Source organism: Hyperolius riggenbachi, chromosome 8, assembly GCF_040937935.1.
Source record: "Hyperolius riggenbachi isolate aHypRig1 chromosome 8, aHypRig1.pri, whole genome shotgun sequence".
NCBI classification, from domain to species: Eukaryota; Metazoa; Chordata; class Amphibia; order Anura; family Hyperoliidae; genus Hyperolius; species Hyperolius riggenbachi.
The window spans coordinates 249,646,764-249,666,339 of NC_090653.1; the positions used below are offsets into that span (position 1 = coordinate 249,646,764).

The 19,576-nt window shown below is 44.1% G+C and overlaps 1 protein-coding gene across 1 annotated transcript in view; it reads right to left on the minus strand.

Annotated features, from left to right (window-relative positions):
- Positions 1-19,576, minus strand: part of SLC27A4 (solute carrier family 27 member 4) — a 131,392-nt gene that overhangs the window by 78,927 nt on the left and 32,889 nt on the right. The window contains exon 2 of the mRNA XM_068248577.1: positions 7,362-7,526. Within this exon, the coding sequence (XP_068104678.1) occupies positions 7,362-7,522 (161 nt within the window). The 5' untranslated portion in view covers positions 7,523-7,526. The remainder of the gene's footprint in view (positions 1-7,361; positions 7,527-19,576) is intronic.

The window sequence follows — 19,576 nt, forward strand, 5'->3', positions numbered from 1 at the left end:
ACGTGGGCTAAGCTCAGAGCCGTGGCAATAGATTGGGACATAGAGATTGATCGGGGACATAACCAGGCAGGCCTTATAGATTTAGCGAATTTTCTCTCTTCCAATTTGATCGTAAAACAATCCAACATTCTGATCCCATCGATAACAATCGTTATACATCGATTTTCACCATACTGTGCAGTTTTCTGTACAATTTAGTTATATTTTCTACTGGCTTTAGAACGATTGGTAACCAAACATTCAGCAGAGATCACCTGACAGGACTAAAGAGGTCACCACCTGTGATAAATTGCAAATTGTAAATCAGGGAGAGGAAAGATTTTACAATGGGCAAGCACTGACTAAATTTATAATTTTGTAAAAAAAAAAAAAAAAAAAAAAAAAAGCCATTTTATTAATTAAGTTATTTTCACAAAAGTTTTTAATTCATTCATATAGTTTGTGCCCTTATTCTAAATGGTATTTAAAATGTCACTAGTTAAGCATAATTGATTTTTGTCCTGCTTCATAATACTGGCATGTGACCTGCACTGAATACCTATAGTGATGGTAATGTACCTGTAGTGATAGTAATGTGTGTGCAGCGGGTGTTTTCTCCTAGAGTAATATTAAGGGGCCCATACATCAGCCATCGATCAATTCTATAGAAACAATCAATCAGAAATCGATTCTATCAAATTTCCCATTCAATCGATTTACTGCAGATTTCATCTGACAGGATGGAAAATCTAGGTGATTCTGAAATGTATTGGAAATCTGTTTCTAGTGTGTGGCACTCAGATAGATTCCTGTCAGATTCAACTTGACAGGCATCTGACAGAAATCTATGTGATGGTCAAATCTGCTGCAAATCTATAAGTGTATGGCCATCTTTAGAATTGCCTTTATCCCTACTGCTTCTAAAGTCTGCCTTCTCTCATCTCGTTTGCTCAAGCCAATTACCTTTATGCAGCTTGGAGTACTAGGGAGCGAGCAGTAATTTCAAAAAAAAAAAAATAATAAAATAAATAAAAATCGGTCATTGGAAATCTGTTCCTAGTAAAAAAATGTTCCTAAACACATCACATAGATCAGACATCTATCTGATGATATATCTGCTGCTAATCTAACGAGTGTATGGCCACCTTTAAATCACATTTGTGAGTCACAACTAGACCAGTGACACAAGTACATGGTTCATCCACTCACAGTGCCCTTTCACCACAGTGCCCATAAACAGTTCACAAACGCCACCATTTCCAGACTACTGCCACCTTCGGCCTAGTGGTAAGTCACCCTGGCTTTTTCATCTTCTAGTAATTTTCACCCTTTCGCCATAAAAGTCAAAGGTAGGAGATGATTAGGATATGACCTGACCAGGTATGTAGATCCTTTAAAGTATCTAAACGCTGGAAAAGTTTTGCACACAGAGGCCTTTCACTCAAAGACATTTCCACACATAAAAAGTAAAAATAAAAATAAAGTATATAAAGTCTGTTTGCTTAACTCACACTGTTTTTTTTTTTTTTGGGGGGGGGGGGGGGGTGTTTAGGAAATATTTATTTTAATTTTCTTTTTTGCTGTCAAGTCTGTATAGTGAACAGGTGCGAAAAACAGTGCTGAGTAACCTCTCATAGAAAGTCACACCAGACGCCTCTCAGGAGACTTTAGAGGCAGAGATACCACTTTAATGTCTGGAACTAGCGACAAATGTCACTTATAACAAAAGACCCAGCTGAGATGAGGTTTCTATTTTGCAGAAAGCAAGCTGGCAGCTTCCACAACAACTGCACGTTCTTCAGAATAAACAGAGTTGACGCAGGGCAACTGTGAAACCATCTTATTTAGGGATGCAGAGCATGGCAGGGAGGAGATCGAATGAAGTAAAGTTTAGTTCAGGTTATCTGTCAAATCTAATGTAGCCTATATGCCCTGTGGGGGATTGGCACTTTAGATGGGTGAGGCCACAACACTCCCTCCTAAAACAAGATGTTGCTGTTTGACACGTCAGAGAACCTCAAAGAGGAAAGAAAAGGTGGGAAAAACAGAACCAAGGTAAGCAGGAGCCTTCTACGTGTTGTAATAAGTATAGGAACTGTCTGTGAGCATTTGAATCCAAGGCTAGAGGCCTGCGCGGGTGTAATTTTTCAGCCCCGCACCTGACCCGCAGCCCCGCTTTCTGGTTAATCTGGTACCCGCACCTGAAGACCCGCAACCCGATTAAATTAAAATGGGTACCCGACCTGACTTGCATTGCGGGTAGCCTGCAGGTACCCGACCTGATGCCCTGTGCGTGTCTAATTTTTCAGAGCCACATCCACACTACTCGCACCGGACCACAACCAGTTTTCTGATGAATCTGGTACCCACACCTGCAGAACCACTTCCCTGCAACCAGATAAAAACAAAAACAAGAAAAAAAAACAAAAACGGGTAACTGACCCAATGCAGGCCTCTATCCAAAAGCTACACAAAATGGGAGATTGCCCAATTGCAACTGGATTTTCTGCTTGTGGAGTAAACTAGTCTACACTCAGGTCTTAAACAAAACAACAAAAAACCTCCCCTGGCGTGTACTCACCTCGGGTGGAGGAAGCCTCCGGATCCTATGGAGGCTTTCCCCATCCTCCTCGGACCCACGGCGGCGGCGAAAATCCTCTCGGAACGGCAGCGATGTAAATATTTCCCTTTCCCGGCTCCAGCGCAGGATCGTCTCTCCGCGCAGAGATAGGTGGAAATAGACGATCGCTGTCGGCAGCTCTACTGCGCAGGCAAGAGTCGCCTGCGCAGTAGAGTGCACCCGACAGAGATCAGCTATTTTTACCTATCTCCATGCGGAGTGCTGCAACAGCGCCCACCCTGGGAGTACATTTGAAATCGGCGCAGGTAGACTTGGGCGCAGGATACAGCCGGAATATGGCTGATCCTGCTTCTGCACAAGTCCGGGCCATTTAATTAATATTCCCCCTCCAGGCCGACATGGATAGTGGGGGAATGAAATAATTCAGCTTCCAGCGATTGCTGGAGGCTGAATTATTGTGTTTTTTAAGCAACCTCGGCTCCGTCTTCTGAGGGGGACCAAATGCAAAGTTTAAAAAAAAAACTGAATCTACAGTAAAACTACTACAGAGGGTCCTAGATAACAATACTTAAGAAGTATTGCACTTAAAGAGACACTGAAGCGAGACTAAATCTCGCTTCAGCTCTCATATATAGAAGGGGCACGTGTGCCCCTGCTAAAACGTCGCTATCCCGCGGCTGCACGAGGGTCCCTTCACCCCCAACCCACCCCCCGCAAAAGTTGGTCGTAGGATTTGTCTTCCTGGAGGCAAGGGCTAATGGCTGCAGCCCTGCCTCCAGTCGCGTCTATCAGACGCGCATCACCGCCTCTCCCCCGCCCCTCTCAGTGAAGGAAGACTGAGAGGGGCGGGGGAGAGGCGGAGATACGCGCTGACAGACGCACGTGGGGCAGGGCTGCGGCGGTTAGCCCTGCCACAACCAGGAAGCGCTCCCCCGCATTACGGAGGGGATTTGTGGGGACAGGGACCCCCGTTAAACCGCGGGATAGCGGCGTTTTAGCAGGGGCACAAGTGCCCCTTCTATATATGAGGTCTGAAGCGAGATCTATTCTCGCTTCAGACTCTCTTTAACTCTCAAAAATTATCGAAGTCAAATATATTTGAATGTTATTGGTATGTAGCAACGCATTTCATGGGTCTGGCCCACTTCAGATATTGTGCTGGTTTGGCTACACTCACACTGGTATGAGCACCTCGTATCAGTGAGAACGTGTAGTCAATCCAGAACACTACCTAATGAAGTGGGCCAGACCTACGAAACGCATTGTTACGTGTCACTTTTTTTCCAAATCAACATATTTGACTTAGAGGACCTGAAGTGAGAGGGATATGGAGACTGACTGATTTAAATCTAAACAATACCAGATGCCTGCCAGGCCTGCTAATCCTTTGCCTTTTATGCCATACAATTTTCTGGTAGGTTTAGCGACCAGATCGATTTCCAACGTCACATCTGAATTTTGATCGATTTTACGATTTTTATTACCGGTTTCCAATAGATTTTTGTTTAGTTCTATGAAAATTGATCGGGGGGAAAAAAAAAACCAAACAAATAAAAAAAATTAAAAAAAAACACAACCAAGAAAAATTAAAATTCAGAGCAGACAATCAATCTGGCAGGTAAATCTGTTATAAAATTGTATGGTGTGTACCTAGCATTATATTTTTAGCCATCCAGATCAGAGGTTTCTGACAAAAATCTGATAAGATTAGCTGCATGCTTGGTTCGGGGTGTGCTTCAGACTCTACTGATGCCAAAATGATTAGCAGGGCTGCCAGGCAACTAACATTGTTTAAAATGAAATAAATATGGCACCCTCCATTTAACTCTAACTTCAGGTTCCCTTGAAATCATATTTGAGAGTTAACTACAATACTTACCTTTGGTTATCCGGGCTCCTCTGGAATAGCATTACGGTTTGACTCCTGAGAAATAAGCTTTTTATTACCCGGTATGGAGACCTTGTCTCTAAGTACATACACACATCGGATTTGCGTCGGATACACACGTCGGACTGTAAGGTCCAGCTGCACGACAGACTGTACACACGCCCGATTTGACGTCCGAACGACCGTTTGTTTGGATGTCCAAACAATGGGTCGTTTGCGCAAAACTGACGGGTGTACGCACCTTAAAACACCAGCTAGGGACATCTACTGGCAGGAGGCAGCATAGAGCTCTAATCTATAAAAGGCTGTCAACACCTGCATGCCACTGTAGTGAGTGGGAGATGCTGGAAATCATCTAAAAACACTACTGGATCTTATATTCAAGGCAGACCTATACTGAGCGATTTAAAACAAGCTGCTCAGGTTCTTAAAAACGTTTGCTGCTATAAATGTTTGAGTCTGAGTTCATATACAAATCAGTTTTTCTGACTTTACAATAGCCAACTTTAAAACCAACTAGCATGAAGATAGTGTGTCTCAAGCTAAATGACCCTCCAGTCAATTCTAGTTAGAACAAGGACAAAACCTTTTATAGAAGTCACTTTAAGGCCTTGTTCACATTGACGCAATTTTTCTTTCTCATTCCCGGCTGGGTACCTGCGCGCTGTTTTTTGTGAACAGCTTTCCTAAGCAGTTTTGCCGAGCGATTGCGTTTTTTTCACTTCCTGACATCATTCAGGAAGTGAACTCTTAGATCCGGAAAATATATACAATGTATTTATTCTTAAAAAAGCGAACGCAATCGCTGCACAAAGCGATTTTGTTAGCGTTTACGTTTTTCGTATACCTTCCATCGAGGCAAAAATCGCCTCAAAAATGGCCCATGCATCGCTTTTCTGAGAGGATTGGAAACTAACTGCTCAGATGTGAACTGTCTCAGAGAATAATGGTGTAAGGGCTTTCAGAGCGATTTTGAAACATCGCCAGTGCTAAAACAAAAAAAAAAAAGAAAGGAGAATAACGCCTTTAGTGTGAACGAGCCCTCAAGGACAATTGAAGTGAAAGGGATATGGAGGCTGTCATATGCATTTCCCTTTAAGCAATACCAGCTGCCTGGCTGTCCTGTTGATCCTCTGCCTCTAATAATTTTAGCCATAGACTCTGAACAAGCAGAATATGCAGCTTATTGACAGCTCTGAGAAGATTAGCTGCATGCATGTTTCTGGTGTTATTCAGACACAACTGCAGTAAAATAGATCAGCAGGGTTGTCAGGCAACTAGTATTGTTTTAAAAAACAAACAAACAAAAAAAGAAACAAATATGGCAGCCTCCATATTTTTCTCACTTTAGTTTTTTTTACACTTCAGCTTTACAGAACGTAAAGCTGAAGTGTAAATGAAAGGGGAAGTGCACTGTGGGGACACTTATTCTTTAAAGCAATCCTGTGTCAAACAGACATTTACCCAGACAGGAAGTGACATCACTGATAAGAAATTCCCCATTTTATCTCTTTCTTGCTCTCAGAAGCCATTTTCTGCTAGGAAAGTGTTTTATAGTTGGAATTTCTTATCAGTGAGGGTCACACTGTAGTCACTTCCTGTCTGAGTCAGGACTGAGTCAGCTACTTACATACCTGATATTTAACTCTTTCAGGCAGAGAAAGAAAAAAAGGAACACAGCCTAGTTATTTGTGTGCTAGGGACTGTACATACACATGTCTATCTCATGTCACTTCGGGTATCCTTTAAATGCATGCACCGATACGCTAGTGATAAGGACTTGTCTCCTACCGGTTCTTATTGGTAATATGAAGATTTTCAAATACATGTTTTCAGTATTTCACTTGGGCTCTATGACCCGCTTTATTCTTCCTCAGATTATGCAAGAAAGACTGTTGGATCGCCTGAAGTGTCCATCCTACTTCCAACTGTCAATATTTCAGTACAGATACCTAAATGGAAGAAGAAATAGGCCCAGTTGCACAATTACTTTCCACACAAGAGCTCCTGGGCTGAAGTTTTAGCTTCCCAGAAAAAAACCTGTCCTACAGTAACTGAAGACCGGTGCTGTGTGCGTCCCGGAGGCCCTTCCAGTAGTGCAGTTACAATGCTATGGGCCTCAGTGCAAATTCACCAGACCGCCAAAAAACTGGCATTTCACTGTGTAAAATCCTGTACCCACTACATGATTTTTCCAACGACCAGCAGGTTTTTGAGCAACAAGTGACCACGTGATTACATAAACAACACTTAACGATTTGCAGCAATTACGATCACCACGGCGGAACGGATCTCTAAGATCGCCGATGACTCCTGCGCAAATACCGCGATCGCTTGAACTCTCGTTCATGCCCGTCATGTGACATCACGTATACCCGTCACCAGGAAGTTGGGACGGGGAATGCTTGTTGCCATGAACGTCGTAATCCATCTTCTTGGGTCACAAGTTGAGTATTCAGGTCAAGAGAGGTGTAAGAAGAGGAGGAAATGAATGATTTGTTAACAATTAGCACTATTCAGTGATCATTACCACTACAGCATCAATAAAGCACTAATGCACAAGAACCCTTTAATACAAAGGCCTTGGTGCCAACATATCCTCTGCCTCCCCTATTGCTACACCAGCTAGATGCTAAAGGACCGTGGCAAGTTTATTTTACACTTTAGTCCTGTTTGAAGCCTTTTTGAAACCTTGCATGCGTTCCTAACCTTTTCTTTTAATAGCTTCATAAAGTATTCAGAGAACATGCTGTACCAAATGCTGCCTTATGCTACATTATGCCTGAGCCCAGGAAGGGGGAAACTCAGCATCGCTGCACAGGCTTTGGGTAATGAGACACACAAGGCCAGCAAGTCTACTTTTCCCTCCTACCATTAGTCAATAGATGCATTAACATCAAATATTCCACTTACTTGATATCTCGCCCCAGGGTCTTGTAGAACACCTTCAGGAACCTCCATCCCCCTGAGCCGAGGTAGAAGACGAGGACAGCTCCCACCGACTGGAACCAGGGCAATCCGACCACCGCCTTGAGCAGCAGCAGTAAGGAGGTACAGGACGCCACACGCAGCATCCTCCTGTCAGAGAAGACACAGGCACAGTCATGCAGCAGCTGGGAACCTTTATACTAGTGATGGCTGTGTTACAGGCACGCCCACAGACACACGTGCTCCTCACACAACCAACAAAGAGGCACTTCCACTCACTCAGGGCAAAGCTCAAGCGCAGCTGCCAGGCCACGGGCACACAGTATCCAGCTAACACACAAAGGAGAGTCACGCATTGAGAAAGACAGTTCCTGTTTGGCTAGAAAGACAAGACTCTTGTTCGGCGTGTATGAAAGGCAGCGCACAGCTTGGCGGTTACATTAGCACACAAATGAAATGCAGTCATGTAAAATAGACCCACAACATCTGATAAAGCAGAAATGTCAGTGCTTATAAATTATTAAGCAGAACCACACACGCATACAAATAACTTGCTGAACAAGGTATGATAACAATAGGTTTTAAACTAGACAACCAGGTTAAAAAAGGGCCACCATCAAGAAAAAACGTAAAAATTAATATATATATATGCTGCTGTCACAGTAAAAAGTTGACACATTTTGGACTAGTCCATCTCCTGATGGGGGATTCTCAGGATTTTCTTTACAAAAGCACTCCCTGGAAAGGATCTTTACAAAGATGTCAGCCAGCTTGCCTACTTGTTTGCACTCTATTATGACAGCTGGGCTGCAACTGCAGTTTTGTAACGGCTTTTGTATATAAAAAGAAATGACTGAGAATCCCATATGAAGAGATGGACTAGTCCAAAACATGTTAGATTTTCACTACCTATTGTGACAGTGACATAAGAACAAAAAGTAATGTATAATGCACTTTAATCTGGGAGAAATGTACATTTATATGCATTTTTTTTATTAATTTTTGTTTTGCAATAGTTGTTAGTTTGCGATAGTTGTTGGGATAAAAAGCCCAGGTAGACATGAATCCTCAGTGAGTGTCCCATGATCAGGTCATAAAGGTATGTTCAGAATGCAGAGTCCTGGCCTCTCACAATGCTTTCTGGAAAGAGGGTGTGGCACATAAACCACTCACCCTCTCCCTCTGTTGAAAAGCAGGCATGGTTGTAGCCAGGGCTGTGGAGTCTGTACAAAAATCTTTCGACTCCAACTCCTCAGTTTCTGAAACCACGACTCCGACTCCAACTCCGACTCCGGGTACCCAAAATTGCTCAGACTCTGACTCCTCGACTCCGACTCCTTAGTCTAATGCTGGATACACACGGTTCGTTCCCGCGCTCGATTCCCGTCAATTCGTTTATTTCTGGCATGTCCGATTCGCGGTTCGATGGATCGTTAGGTCGATTTGCCATACTTTACATGGCAATCGACCTAAAAATCATCGAAAAGCGGTCGGAAATGTTCGGGAATAATCAATTCGTCGGGAATCGAGCGGCGCATTCGATGCGGGAATGAACCGTGTGTATTCCAGGGCTGTGGAGTCGGTCCAAAAATCCACCGACTCAGATTCCTCAGTTTAGGATTCCACCGACTCCTCTAATTTGCATATTACAATTTTGTCGATTAAAAGTATGTAACATGAAATTCGTCTCTTAACTGCCAACGCTTAGGAATTTTACAAGACAACTGAAGTGAGAAGGATATGTAGACTACTATATTTATTCCCTTTAGACTAAAACTAGTCCTTGGTAAGAGTACTTGTAAAAGGTACAAACCGGAACAAAGAACATCTATCAGGCCCTAGGCAATGTAAGTGTGGGTACATGTAAGAATGATGTGCAGGTATTCTGCAGGGGAATGAGGGGATTGTAAACAGACAACACCTCTGTGTTCAATGTGCACAGCATTCTCAGTGGATTCCCTGCAGCTCTGTGGGGAGTGCATATGTAGAGTATAGTACTACTGTGTAACAAAGTAAACCTGAGACAGATGAAATTAAAGTTTTATACATAACTGGGGCTTCCTCCAGCCGCCTTCAGGATAATCAGTCCCTCGTTGTCCTCCTCCACCACCTGGATCTTCTGCTATGAGTCCAGGTACTTGAGCCAGTCAGGCGTAGTGCACATGCACACACTCCGCCGCCAGGAGCATACTACACCTGTGCAGCACTATTGCGCAGGTGCAGAATGTTCCTGGCTGTGGGAGCGGCATGCGGCATGCGGCTTGACAGCGCTGACTGGCTGAATTACCAGGACTCATAGCAGAAGATCCGGGTGGTGGAAGACAGTGAGGGACTGATTAGCCTGAAGGGGGCTGGAGGAAGCCCCAGGTATGTATAAAACTTTACTTTTCACCCGTCTCAGTTTCCCTTTAATTTGTTGTCACCAAACCAAATTTTAATAACCTATCAAATTATTTGATTTCATCAGCAAAGGGAGTGCATACATTTGCATAAATCAGCATCAATGCAGAATTATTTCCATCTCGTTGACCATCTCTATTAGTGACACAGCTACACATCAGGCTTTATACTTACAGCATAGAGGTTATTTAGTGTATATAAGAGATTCCTGTGTACATATCATATATACAGTCACAATCAGATATGTATATCTGACTTTAAAAATACGGGGACTGCTTTATTGAAGCAGCACAAGTAACTAATTTTGATTGGTTTATTTCATTTTTGTAGACTAAGCACAGCTATTACTGTATATATACATTATTTTTAATGACTATTATCTGAGAAATAGAACATTTTATCATATTTTCTATTTTAATTACAGTTACAAATTCATTAGGAGTCGGAGTCGGTGCATTTTTTCCCGACTCCGACTCCAGGCACCCAAAATTGCCCGACTCCGACTCCACGACTCCGACTCCACAGCCCTGGTGTATTCAGCATAATACTTAACAGGGCTGTGGATTTTGTACAAAAATCATGCGACTCCGACTCCCCAGTTTCTGAAACCACGACTCCAACTCCGGGTGCCCAAAATTGCCCCGACTCCGACTCCACAGCCCTGGTTGTAGCAACTACTGCCCCTCCCACCAGCAGTTAGCAATGGAAGGGGAGTGGCTAAGGCAGGAGCCCTCCGCAGTTGGGTAGTGTCATCTTGGGTTACAGAGTTGTGAGAGGGAGTGTACCTGCCACTCAGCTTAGGCGATGGAGGGAGGCGTGGCCTAGAGACTGGGTCCAGGCAAAGAAAGCTAGGTTAGTTTAGCAAGAAACAACTGTGTTTGCCCCAAATGTTATTCACTTAACCGCCAAAGTTTCAGCAACAATGCCACACTGAGGCTCCTGCCAGGGCTTTTTTTCACTTCTGGAGACAAGTCAACACATCAATCATTACAGTGGCCCAGCTTCCTGTGGTAACTTCTCAAAGCACTTTGAGGGGGTCAAAGCGCCCGTGCCAGGCCCTCCCTCTGTTCTGCTGCCAGGAGAAGAGACATGGCTTCCGTTACTAAAAACCTGTACATACGTACATACATACATACATACATACATACATACAATTACTATTGACCGCAGCGCCTTGGACATGATCTTTCAGTTGAGAAGCATAGGCGAGAATGACAAAACAAGACATTTATATCACACTTCTTCAGGCGGACTCAAAGCCAGAGCTGCAGCCACTAGATGGCGCTTTACAGGTAATAGGCGCTGGTTGACTGAACAGGAAGAGCTGCGATTTCGAAACCCTGGTATCCTATAGCAGAGGCAAAGCCCTTGAAGAGACACTGAAGCGAATAACAAAAAAAAAAAAAATAATGATATAATGATTTGTATGTGTAGTAGGCATTGCAGAAAACCGTGCGTTTTTTTGCATGCATTTGCCTTTTTCATGTGTTTTTTTGGTACTGTACATTTGCCTTGATCATCATTTCCCCTCATCAATGGAGTAAAATACAGTATCATATTTATATTAAAAAAAAGCGAAAATTAATCCCTTTATATCTCCATTCATCTACATTATGTGCATTTTACATGCTTTTTTGAGAATTATGCAGCAAGTTGTGCGTTTTCAAAGACGCACGCTGTAAAACGCTCATATTGTATATGCGCTTTTACATGCGGCTCAGACTCAGATTAGCGGCAAAAACGATAGCGTATTCCTGCCTAGTATGGATGATCACAGATATGCAAATGTTTATGCAAATACAGTATATGCAGCTTGAAAACGGACCAATCAATTTAAACCTGGGTTTAAATTGATTGGTCTGTTTTCAAACTGCATATATTTTCATAAAAATGTGCATCATTTCGGAACAATTTGCATTTCATTGATCATCCCTACTGCCTAGTGTGATCCTAGCCTCACAATCACGCTGTCATGCACAATGTTGCGATGCAGTAGACCGGTGCCCCTAGAGGTAGTCGTCAGCATAAGTATCCAGATAGGATTCCCTGTATAGGTAGCTAGAGGAGGTCCAATGACATTTTTGTTTTGATTTACCACACCCAAAACATCAACTAATTGTGATTATTACTGTTTTAAATATCATTGTTTTTATCCAATGAAAGGCAGCATAGGTGGTGCATTGCAGTGCGGAGGGTTGCATTATGAGGCATTAGAGGCCACTGTGAATTGGGCCTTTGCACCACTGAACTTAAAGAACAACTGAAGTGAGAAGAATATGGAGGCTGCCATATTGATTTCGAATCAATGAACAATACCAGTTGCCTGGCAGCCCTACTGATTCATTTGGCTGCAGCAGTGTTTGAATAATACCAGAAACAAGAATGTCAGATCTGACAATGGCCTCAATTCACTAAGCTTATCTCCTGTCTTTAATAACGTTTCTAGAGTTATCACCATGGTGATGAGGCATGTAGTATTCAGGAAACATTTTACCTCAGGCAAACCTAAAGTTAACTCTTCTGTCTTTAAGTTAACTCTTCAATCCTTAAAATAACTCCAGAATTATAAAGTTAAACACAGGTTGTTAAATTAGCTGAGTGTAAAAATAACTACAGAGGTGGTAACTTAAGGAATGAAGAGATAATATAACTCTCTCACTGTGTGGAGCTTCGTTTTCTCTTGCCTTATTTCCAGCATGATCTTAGTGAATTGAGGCCATTCTCAGAAACACCTGATCTGCTGCATGCTTGTTCAGGGTCTATGGCTGAAAGTATAGGAGGCAGGGGAACAACAGGACAGCCAGGCAGCTGGCATTGCTTAAAAGGCAATAAATATGGCAGCTTCCATATACTGCTCACTTCAGTTGTCCTTTTTTTTGGAGGGGTAATTTAAAAATTTAGAGTACATAACAATCTGATCATGTGTGGATGGCATTGGATCATTCATTATCAATATGGTTGGCAGTCTGCGACAGTTCCTGCACACTCAGCTCAGCTAAGCTGAACTCGTGTGTTGTACTATGGAGAGGGGAGGGGGAGGAGAAGAGGAATTTCCCTGCAGGGACGAAGCAATTGGCCATAAAATTCTGCCGCAGCCGTCCTAGTGGTGCCTGCTTAGGCTGCTCCTACAGTGTGACAGCCAAAGTGACGGTTTTAGCGTTGGAATGACTGATATTTGTACGGGGCTGCACAGACATGAATTGCTCAATATCCCCTATAATGTCCTGTGTCAGCACTATAGGATACTCATCAGCTGCTATGGATTACTGTATAATCCATATTATCATTCTCTGCACCGCCCTTATTGAAAAGCCTGAACCTGTCACCACAATGCAGTGTGAAGCAGCACCCATGCCAGGAAACAGCAGAATGTGCCCTGAATGAGGAAGTACACAGCCGGCTCTGCAGACAACACACAGCTCTATTCCCACAATTGTCACAGGGAGCGTGTCTCAGTGACAGCCAATCAGATGTGTTCAGGGGCGGGGAGATGTATAATCGACCTTCATGCCGGTCTTAAATGCTGCAATCCTACAAGCCTATTTTTTTTCAAGTGGGGTTATTAGACTACAGATGCCATATCAGTAGGGCAAATTCCTGCTTTATCAGATGACAGCCCTTTCACAGACTGGCACATATTTATAACACAGCAATAGGCTTTTTTATTATTACACAGACTATTAGAGCATAATTCTTGCCACATGAATCTAAAGTTCTAAATTTCAGAATTCATACTATGCAGCAAACATTTTCACACGTCCTGTTCTGATCCCCCCCCCCCCTTTACAGTTATTTATATAATACCAACAGTAGGAAATTCTCAATGAGTAAAGAGAGCTGCAACTTTCACCATCTGCAGCACATCATCTGTCACCAGGACTTCTGATGGAGACACGGATCCCCCTTCTTTACTTGGTCTCTTCCACCGGATAAGATTTCAACCACCACTGCTTTTCTTAACTCAACTACTGATCTATCAGGTCTTCTTCACACTAGCGGCAATCGGCAAAATGCGCCAGCGATCAGCAAAGCGCTGCTCCCTTTGGATACATACACACTGCATTGTTTGCAATTTTGATTAATCGCAAATGCTCTTCATGCCGCGTTTTGGGGGGGCGATCGTGCTGCGATTCTCGTTCTGTTGAACAGGAATCACAAGCGCAAATAGCAAGATTTCACCCGTCACATCGGGTTCGCAGGCAAGCGTTGGGGGAAGCGCTGAATGTGAACCAACCCTCAAACTGCAGCATCACTATCGCAAAAGTGATGCATGTAGCATTTCAGGAGAGATCGTGGGGGGGGGGGGCGTTTTTAAAATCGCTCCAATTCACTTTTCACTTTCATTAAATCGCAGTAAAAATCCTCACGATTTTAACGTACGCAATTGCGAAATCGCAGCAATTTTTCCTCGATTTACTGCAATTTTAATGAAAGTGGATGGGAGCAATTTTAAAAGCCGCTAATCAATCGGAAAACGCTCAGAAAAGTGCCTCTAGTGTGAATGGGCCCTAAGTGACTGCAGAGAATAAATGGCTCCTAAGGTGGACATATACAGTATCATCGGATTGTTTGATACAATGATCGATTTGATAATATGCTCAAATCGAACATAAAAGCAAATGTAAACTTTTCATCAACACTGAGGCTAGATTCACAGTGGTACGCTGCGTTTTGATGCGACGTTAAAGATCGCTCCGCAAACTTGCAACGCAACCAAAAAGTCGCAACGCAGCGTTATTGTCGCGTACAGCAGATACAGTAAAAAAGTACAGGCAATGAAAAGTTTGCTTCCAAGTCATTACGGAGCATGTGCAAACAGTCCAACGCAGCTAACAACAACATGTATAAACGCACTGCATGCAGTACTTTTACTTAACGTGCAGCGTTACACACAAACGCAACATGTGCACTGTGAACAGCGCATTGATTTTTCATTGCAGTGAGTTATTCTGCGTTAAATGCAATTTTAAAGTGCACCTTTAACGTCCCACTGTGAACTTAGCCTGAATGATCTTTTAATGGAGTAAAAAAAAAAAAAAAATTTTCAAGGGGGGGGGGGGGGGGGGAAATAATTCAAAATGTGAAAAATGATGATCAAATAAATGCTTGTTTAACCACCTAATGACAAGTAGACTTATAAAAACGTCCTGCTAGAGCCTCTTAACAGCTCCAGGACGTTTTTATAAGTCAAACAGTGCTGCTCCGGTGCGTGCGTTCCAGTGAGCATGCATGTGAAATAAAAAAAAGCCATAGAAAAAAAAAAAATACACCATTATTTCCAAATAATACATTCTCACCATACTTTGTACTAAGGACATACCGTATTTACTCGCAAGCAAGCCAAATTTTTGACCCCCAAAAAGTGGCCCAAAAGTGGGGGTCTCGGCTTGCTTGCGAGTCAATGGCCATGCGTGTCACTTCCTCTTCCTGCTTCATTCAGTGATGCACTTCTCTAACTGAGAAGACAGGGGTGACCCGGAAGTTATAACAGAGCCAAGATGGCAGCTGCAATTTTTAAATTGAAATCGAACGAAAACTATTTGGTGAAGAACGGCGATGCTAGCATCAAATGAAAGAGGAGAGCACAAGCTACATAAATGGTATGCATCTTTAACCACTTCAGGACTCAGCCTTTACCCCCCCTTAAGGACCAGCGCTAATTTAGAAGATCTGTGCTGGGTGGGCTCTACAGCCCCCAGCACAGACCAAATAGCAGGCAGACCAGATCGCCCCCCTTTTTTTCCCCACCAGGGGGATGATGTGCTGGGGGGGGGGTGGGTCTGATCGCTCCTGCATGCGTGTGGGTGGCGGGGGGGCACCTCAAAGCCCCCTCCCTGGCAGGATTCCCCCTCTTCTCCCTCCCTGCCCCGGAGATCGGAGGCTGCACAGGAACGGATTTGTCCTGTGCAGCCTCTAACAGGCTCCTGCCTGTCATGTGACAGCGATCCCCGGCCGCTGATTGGCCGGTGATCGCTGATCTAGTACAACGCTGCGTTGTAAAAATGTAAACAAAGCGGATTATTTCCGCTTGTGTTTACATTTAGCCTGCGGGCCGCCGATCGCTGTGAACTGACAGGAAGCAGCCGCTCGCGCAAGCGGCTGTTTCCTGATTAATTAGCCTGCAGCCGGCGACGCAGATGTGCGTCGCTGGTCCTGCAGCTACCACTTTGCCGACGCGCGTTATGAGTGCGCGGTCGGCAAGTGGTTAAGTACATTGCAGTACTGGTCAGATTCTTAAAGGCATACCCATGAGAGGTGCTCGGAGTCCCTTTAAGCTAGCATATCTGTGGCCAATCACGATTTCACTTTAGAATATACTGGCTGAATTGTTTCAAACATCAGTTGAAAGGCTGTATTGTTTGTCGACACATCTAGAAGTTTTGTCAGAAGGAAGAGACCGAGTGAAAGGGGAGCTTTGGTCTGAAATAGGATGCGTGGAATTTCAAAGGAATTTTTTTTTTTTTTTTTTTAAATGGCACAAAATAGATTAAAAAGACTAATGGATAAGCAGAATGCCCAAACTGTAGTCATTTATGTAGTAAATCATAATTCTCTCCCCCTCTCCACCCAAAACACAAAAACAAACTAGTACCGTATCTTTCAGACTATAAGATGCAAAAGTAGGGAGAAAAAGTCCCTGTGTCTTATAGTCCGAAAACACCAACTGCCAGGCACCAGGACCCGCCTTGTCCCAGTGTGTCCATGCCAGCTGCGGCTTACCGCAAAAAGATGACTCTCTGTATGGCCGGGAGATCGGGAGTGCACGTGGCATCAGATTGTGCTGCCATACCTCCGTGTAACTGTGTGCATCTCCCTATTATATCCTATGGCATGGCTGGGGATTCCTTGAGCTGTGACATAGCGCAGGACAGCTCAGTGGGGCAATGTATATCGGAAATCTTCAATAGAACAGCCGCTGGGGAGTTCGCGCTCGCAGCCACAGCGCCTCTGTCTTTCTTCACTTCCGCATACGTCACTATGCGGAAGTGAAGGGAGAGAAGCTGTGGCTGCGAGCGAAAATTTCCGCTATACATTGCCCCACTGAGGTGTCTGGCTCTATGTCACAGCTCAAGGAATCCCCAGCCATGCCATAGGATATAATAGGGAGATGCACACGGGCATCAGTTACACAGCGGTATGGCAGCACAATCTGAGGCCACGTGCACTCCCCGATCTCCTGGCCATGCAGAGAGTGGCATCTGACAGCGGCCATGCAGATGTTCCTGCATGTGAGTGGAGCCCCAGAGAGGATCAGCTGCGGAAGGGAGACTGGGGAGAGGAGCTCGCCAGCTAGATCACGTGAGTTTCCCTGCAGTTATAGTGTGTAGTAATGTAAGGGGGGGGGGGGGGGGATGTGCAGCAGGGATAAGTGTAGTGTAGTGAAGTGTAATGTAGCTGGGGCAGCAAGGTTTAGTGTAGTGTAGTGTAATGTAGATGGGGGGAGGTTTGCAGCAGGGGAGATTAGTTTAGTATGAAGTGTAATGTAGGGAAAGCACGGGTTAGGGTACTGTAGTGCAGTGCTGTGTAGGTGTGAGGTACAATAGCAGGTGTTAGTGTAGCTGGGTAGCGTAGCAACATCTTGGTGCGAAAACGTCTACAAGACGCCCCTGACCCATAGATGCACCTAGGTTTAGTATATTTTTCCTGATTTTTGCACTCTAAACCTAGAAGCGTCTTATAGTCTGAAACATACAGTATTTAGTTGGGCACATCTCCCCCAACTCCTATTTTACTAAAGGTGCCCAAACACTTACCGATTTGTCCAACAGATTTATGGGTAATCACTGATCAAATCTGCTGGAGATCAGTGCTCCAACATGGCTGCCCAATCAATTTCCTCCTAAAATCTACTGAAATTATAAATCACTCCTGGCAGAAAAATCTCAAAGGGGGATGGATGGGTGTGCGCTGTCTCCACGTAAAATGGTAAATCCCAGAGCACCTGCAGAAGTGTTGGCAGCAGAGTGCAACTCACTTGTCTGACGGTACTTTCCTTCCTGTATCCATTCCCACCGGTTACCCGTGGCATGTACGTTACGCGACTACCGTATGTACGTGCTGCCAGGTCACGGAAAACAGGCAACAAGTGGGGATGCAGAAGGGGGTGGGCCAGCAGTCAGGTGAGTACACAACACAGATAAAACTCTTCAGGGGGCCTGGGCTACCGCTAGACGGAGGAAGACCTGGTGGGCCCTGCCAGTATGCCCCACACTGTGGTGGCAACAGTTCCATAGGTTTTTAATAGAAATTTATTGCAGAGTGTGGCATGACTATATCCCTCTCTGTTCGTCAAATTGGATGGCCGTCTGCCAGCATATGGCCACCTTTAGACCAGCACAACCGTCAGACAACTGGTAATTGTCAAAATAAAGATGGCAGCCTATACATTCCTAGAGATAGTCTATGACATGCAAATAATTCCAAGCTGGTCAAATGACAGAAGCAGAATTTGATTGCTCCGTTCAAGCTGCAGACTGCAAACCAAAAGCACCTGCATGGCTTCCACATTGCCACACCTCCGACCACATCCAATGAAGTTGCTTTGCCTAGGTAACACTCTGGCCCTACCACTGATCCCCAAGGACCTCCAGTGTGGATATCCTAAGTCAGAGGCGCCCACACTTTTTAGCCTTGTGAGCTACTTTACAAAATTAGCAAGTCAAAATGATCTACTTATGTACAGTTTTAGGAGCACACTTGTATATACAGAATGGAAAATGTAGTGGGGTCGGGATCTACCATGAAGGCCTTCACAATCTACCTAATGGGCACCCCTGTCCTAAGTGATCCAGCAACCCTTATATTGATACTTTGAAAAAAAAAAAGTGTAACTTCACTAACGTGAGGCAAGTCTAAAACATGGGCACTTATAGTACCAATCCTACTTACAACTTGTCTGTCTACTATCTATATCTTCCCCCCCCCCCATCACAAGGGTTAATGAAGCAGTGTTTATCTATACAGATGAGACAGACAGACTAGAAGTGTAATGCAGCTTTGGCTCTCCAGAAAAGTGAATAAAAGCGAAAAAAATACTTGTATCTGGCTGAGCAAGCACTCCTGATAATGGGATAGTGCGGAAGATAACCTTGCTGTTTACACTACAGAGTTACAATTTAAACCTTTACAGTGAAAATAAAAATGAGACTACAGGAAAGTTTAGCTACCACGTTTACATCTACAATTAATCACATCTTAAGTTTATTTTCAGATCAGGTTTGCTTTAAGTGGTAAATAAAAAAAAAAAAAAAATTATAAAACACTTCCCTTGGGCCCTAGTAAAAAAAAAAAAAAAAAAAAACAGTTGCTAAAAGGATAGTAAATTAGTGGTTGTGTGATCACGGTCATGAACAAGTGCCTGCAGCGAGATCTTGCCATAAATAAACCCAGCTGTCCTGGCTTTACTTCAAGTATCTCCAGCCACAGAAACAGGATAACACTCCTTCCCATGTGGCCAGACTAAGGGCTCTTTCAGGCGAATGGCTTAACAACGCGCTATTTAGCCACCGATTGCCGAGGTCAAGCAACCTTCGGTTGCAAAACAATGCAACGGAATGGGAGGGTTCATAACCACAAGCAAGTCAGCGGCTAACGTGCGGTTACTGCCTAGTAAAAATTGCATGTAGCATCCAGGCCGGCTCGGATGCACATACAGTGGTCGTTGCAAGTGCTGGACACTTGCAGCCGACTGCAAGCACCCCAGATCACAAAAAGGAGCGGCTGACAAGCAGTAAAGTGCGCTGCTGTCAGCCATTCGTGTAAAAGAGCCCTGAAATCCTCACAGAGGTTCTCTGCAGAGG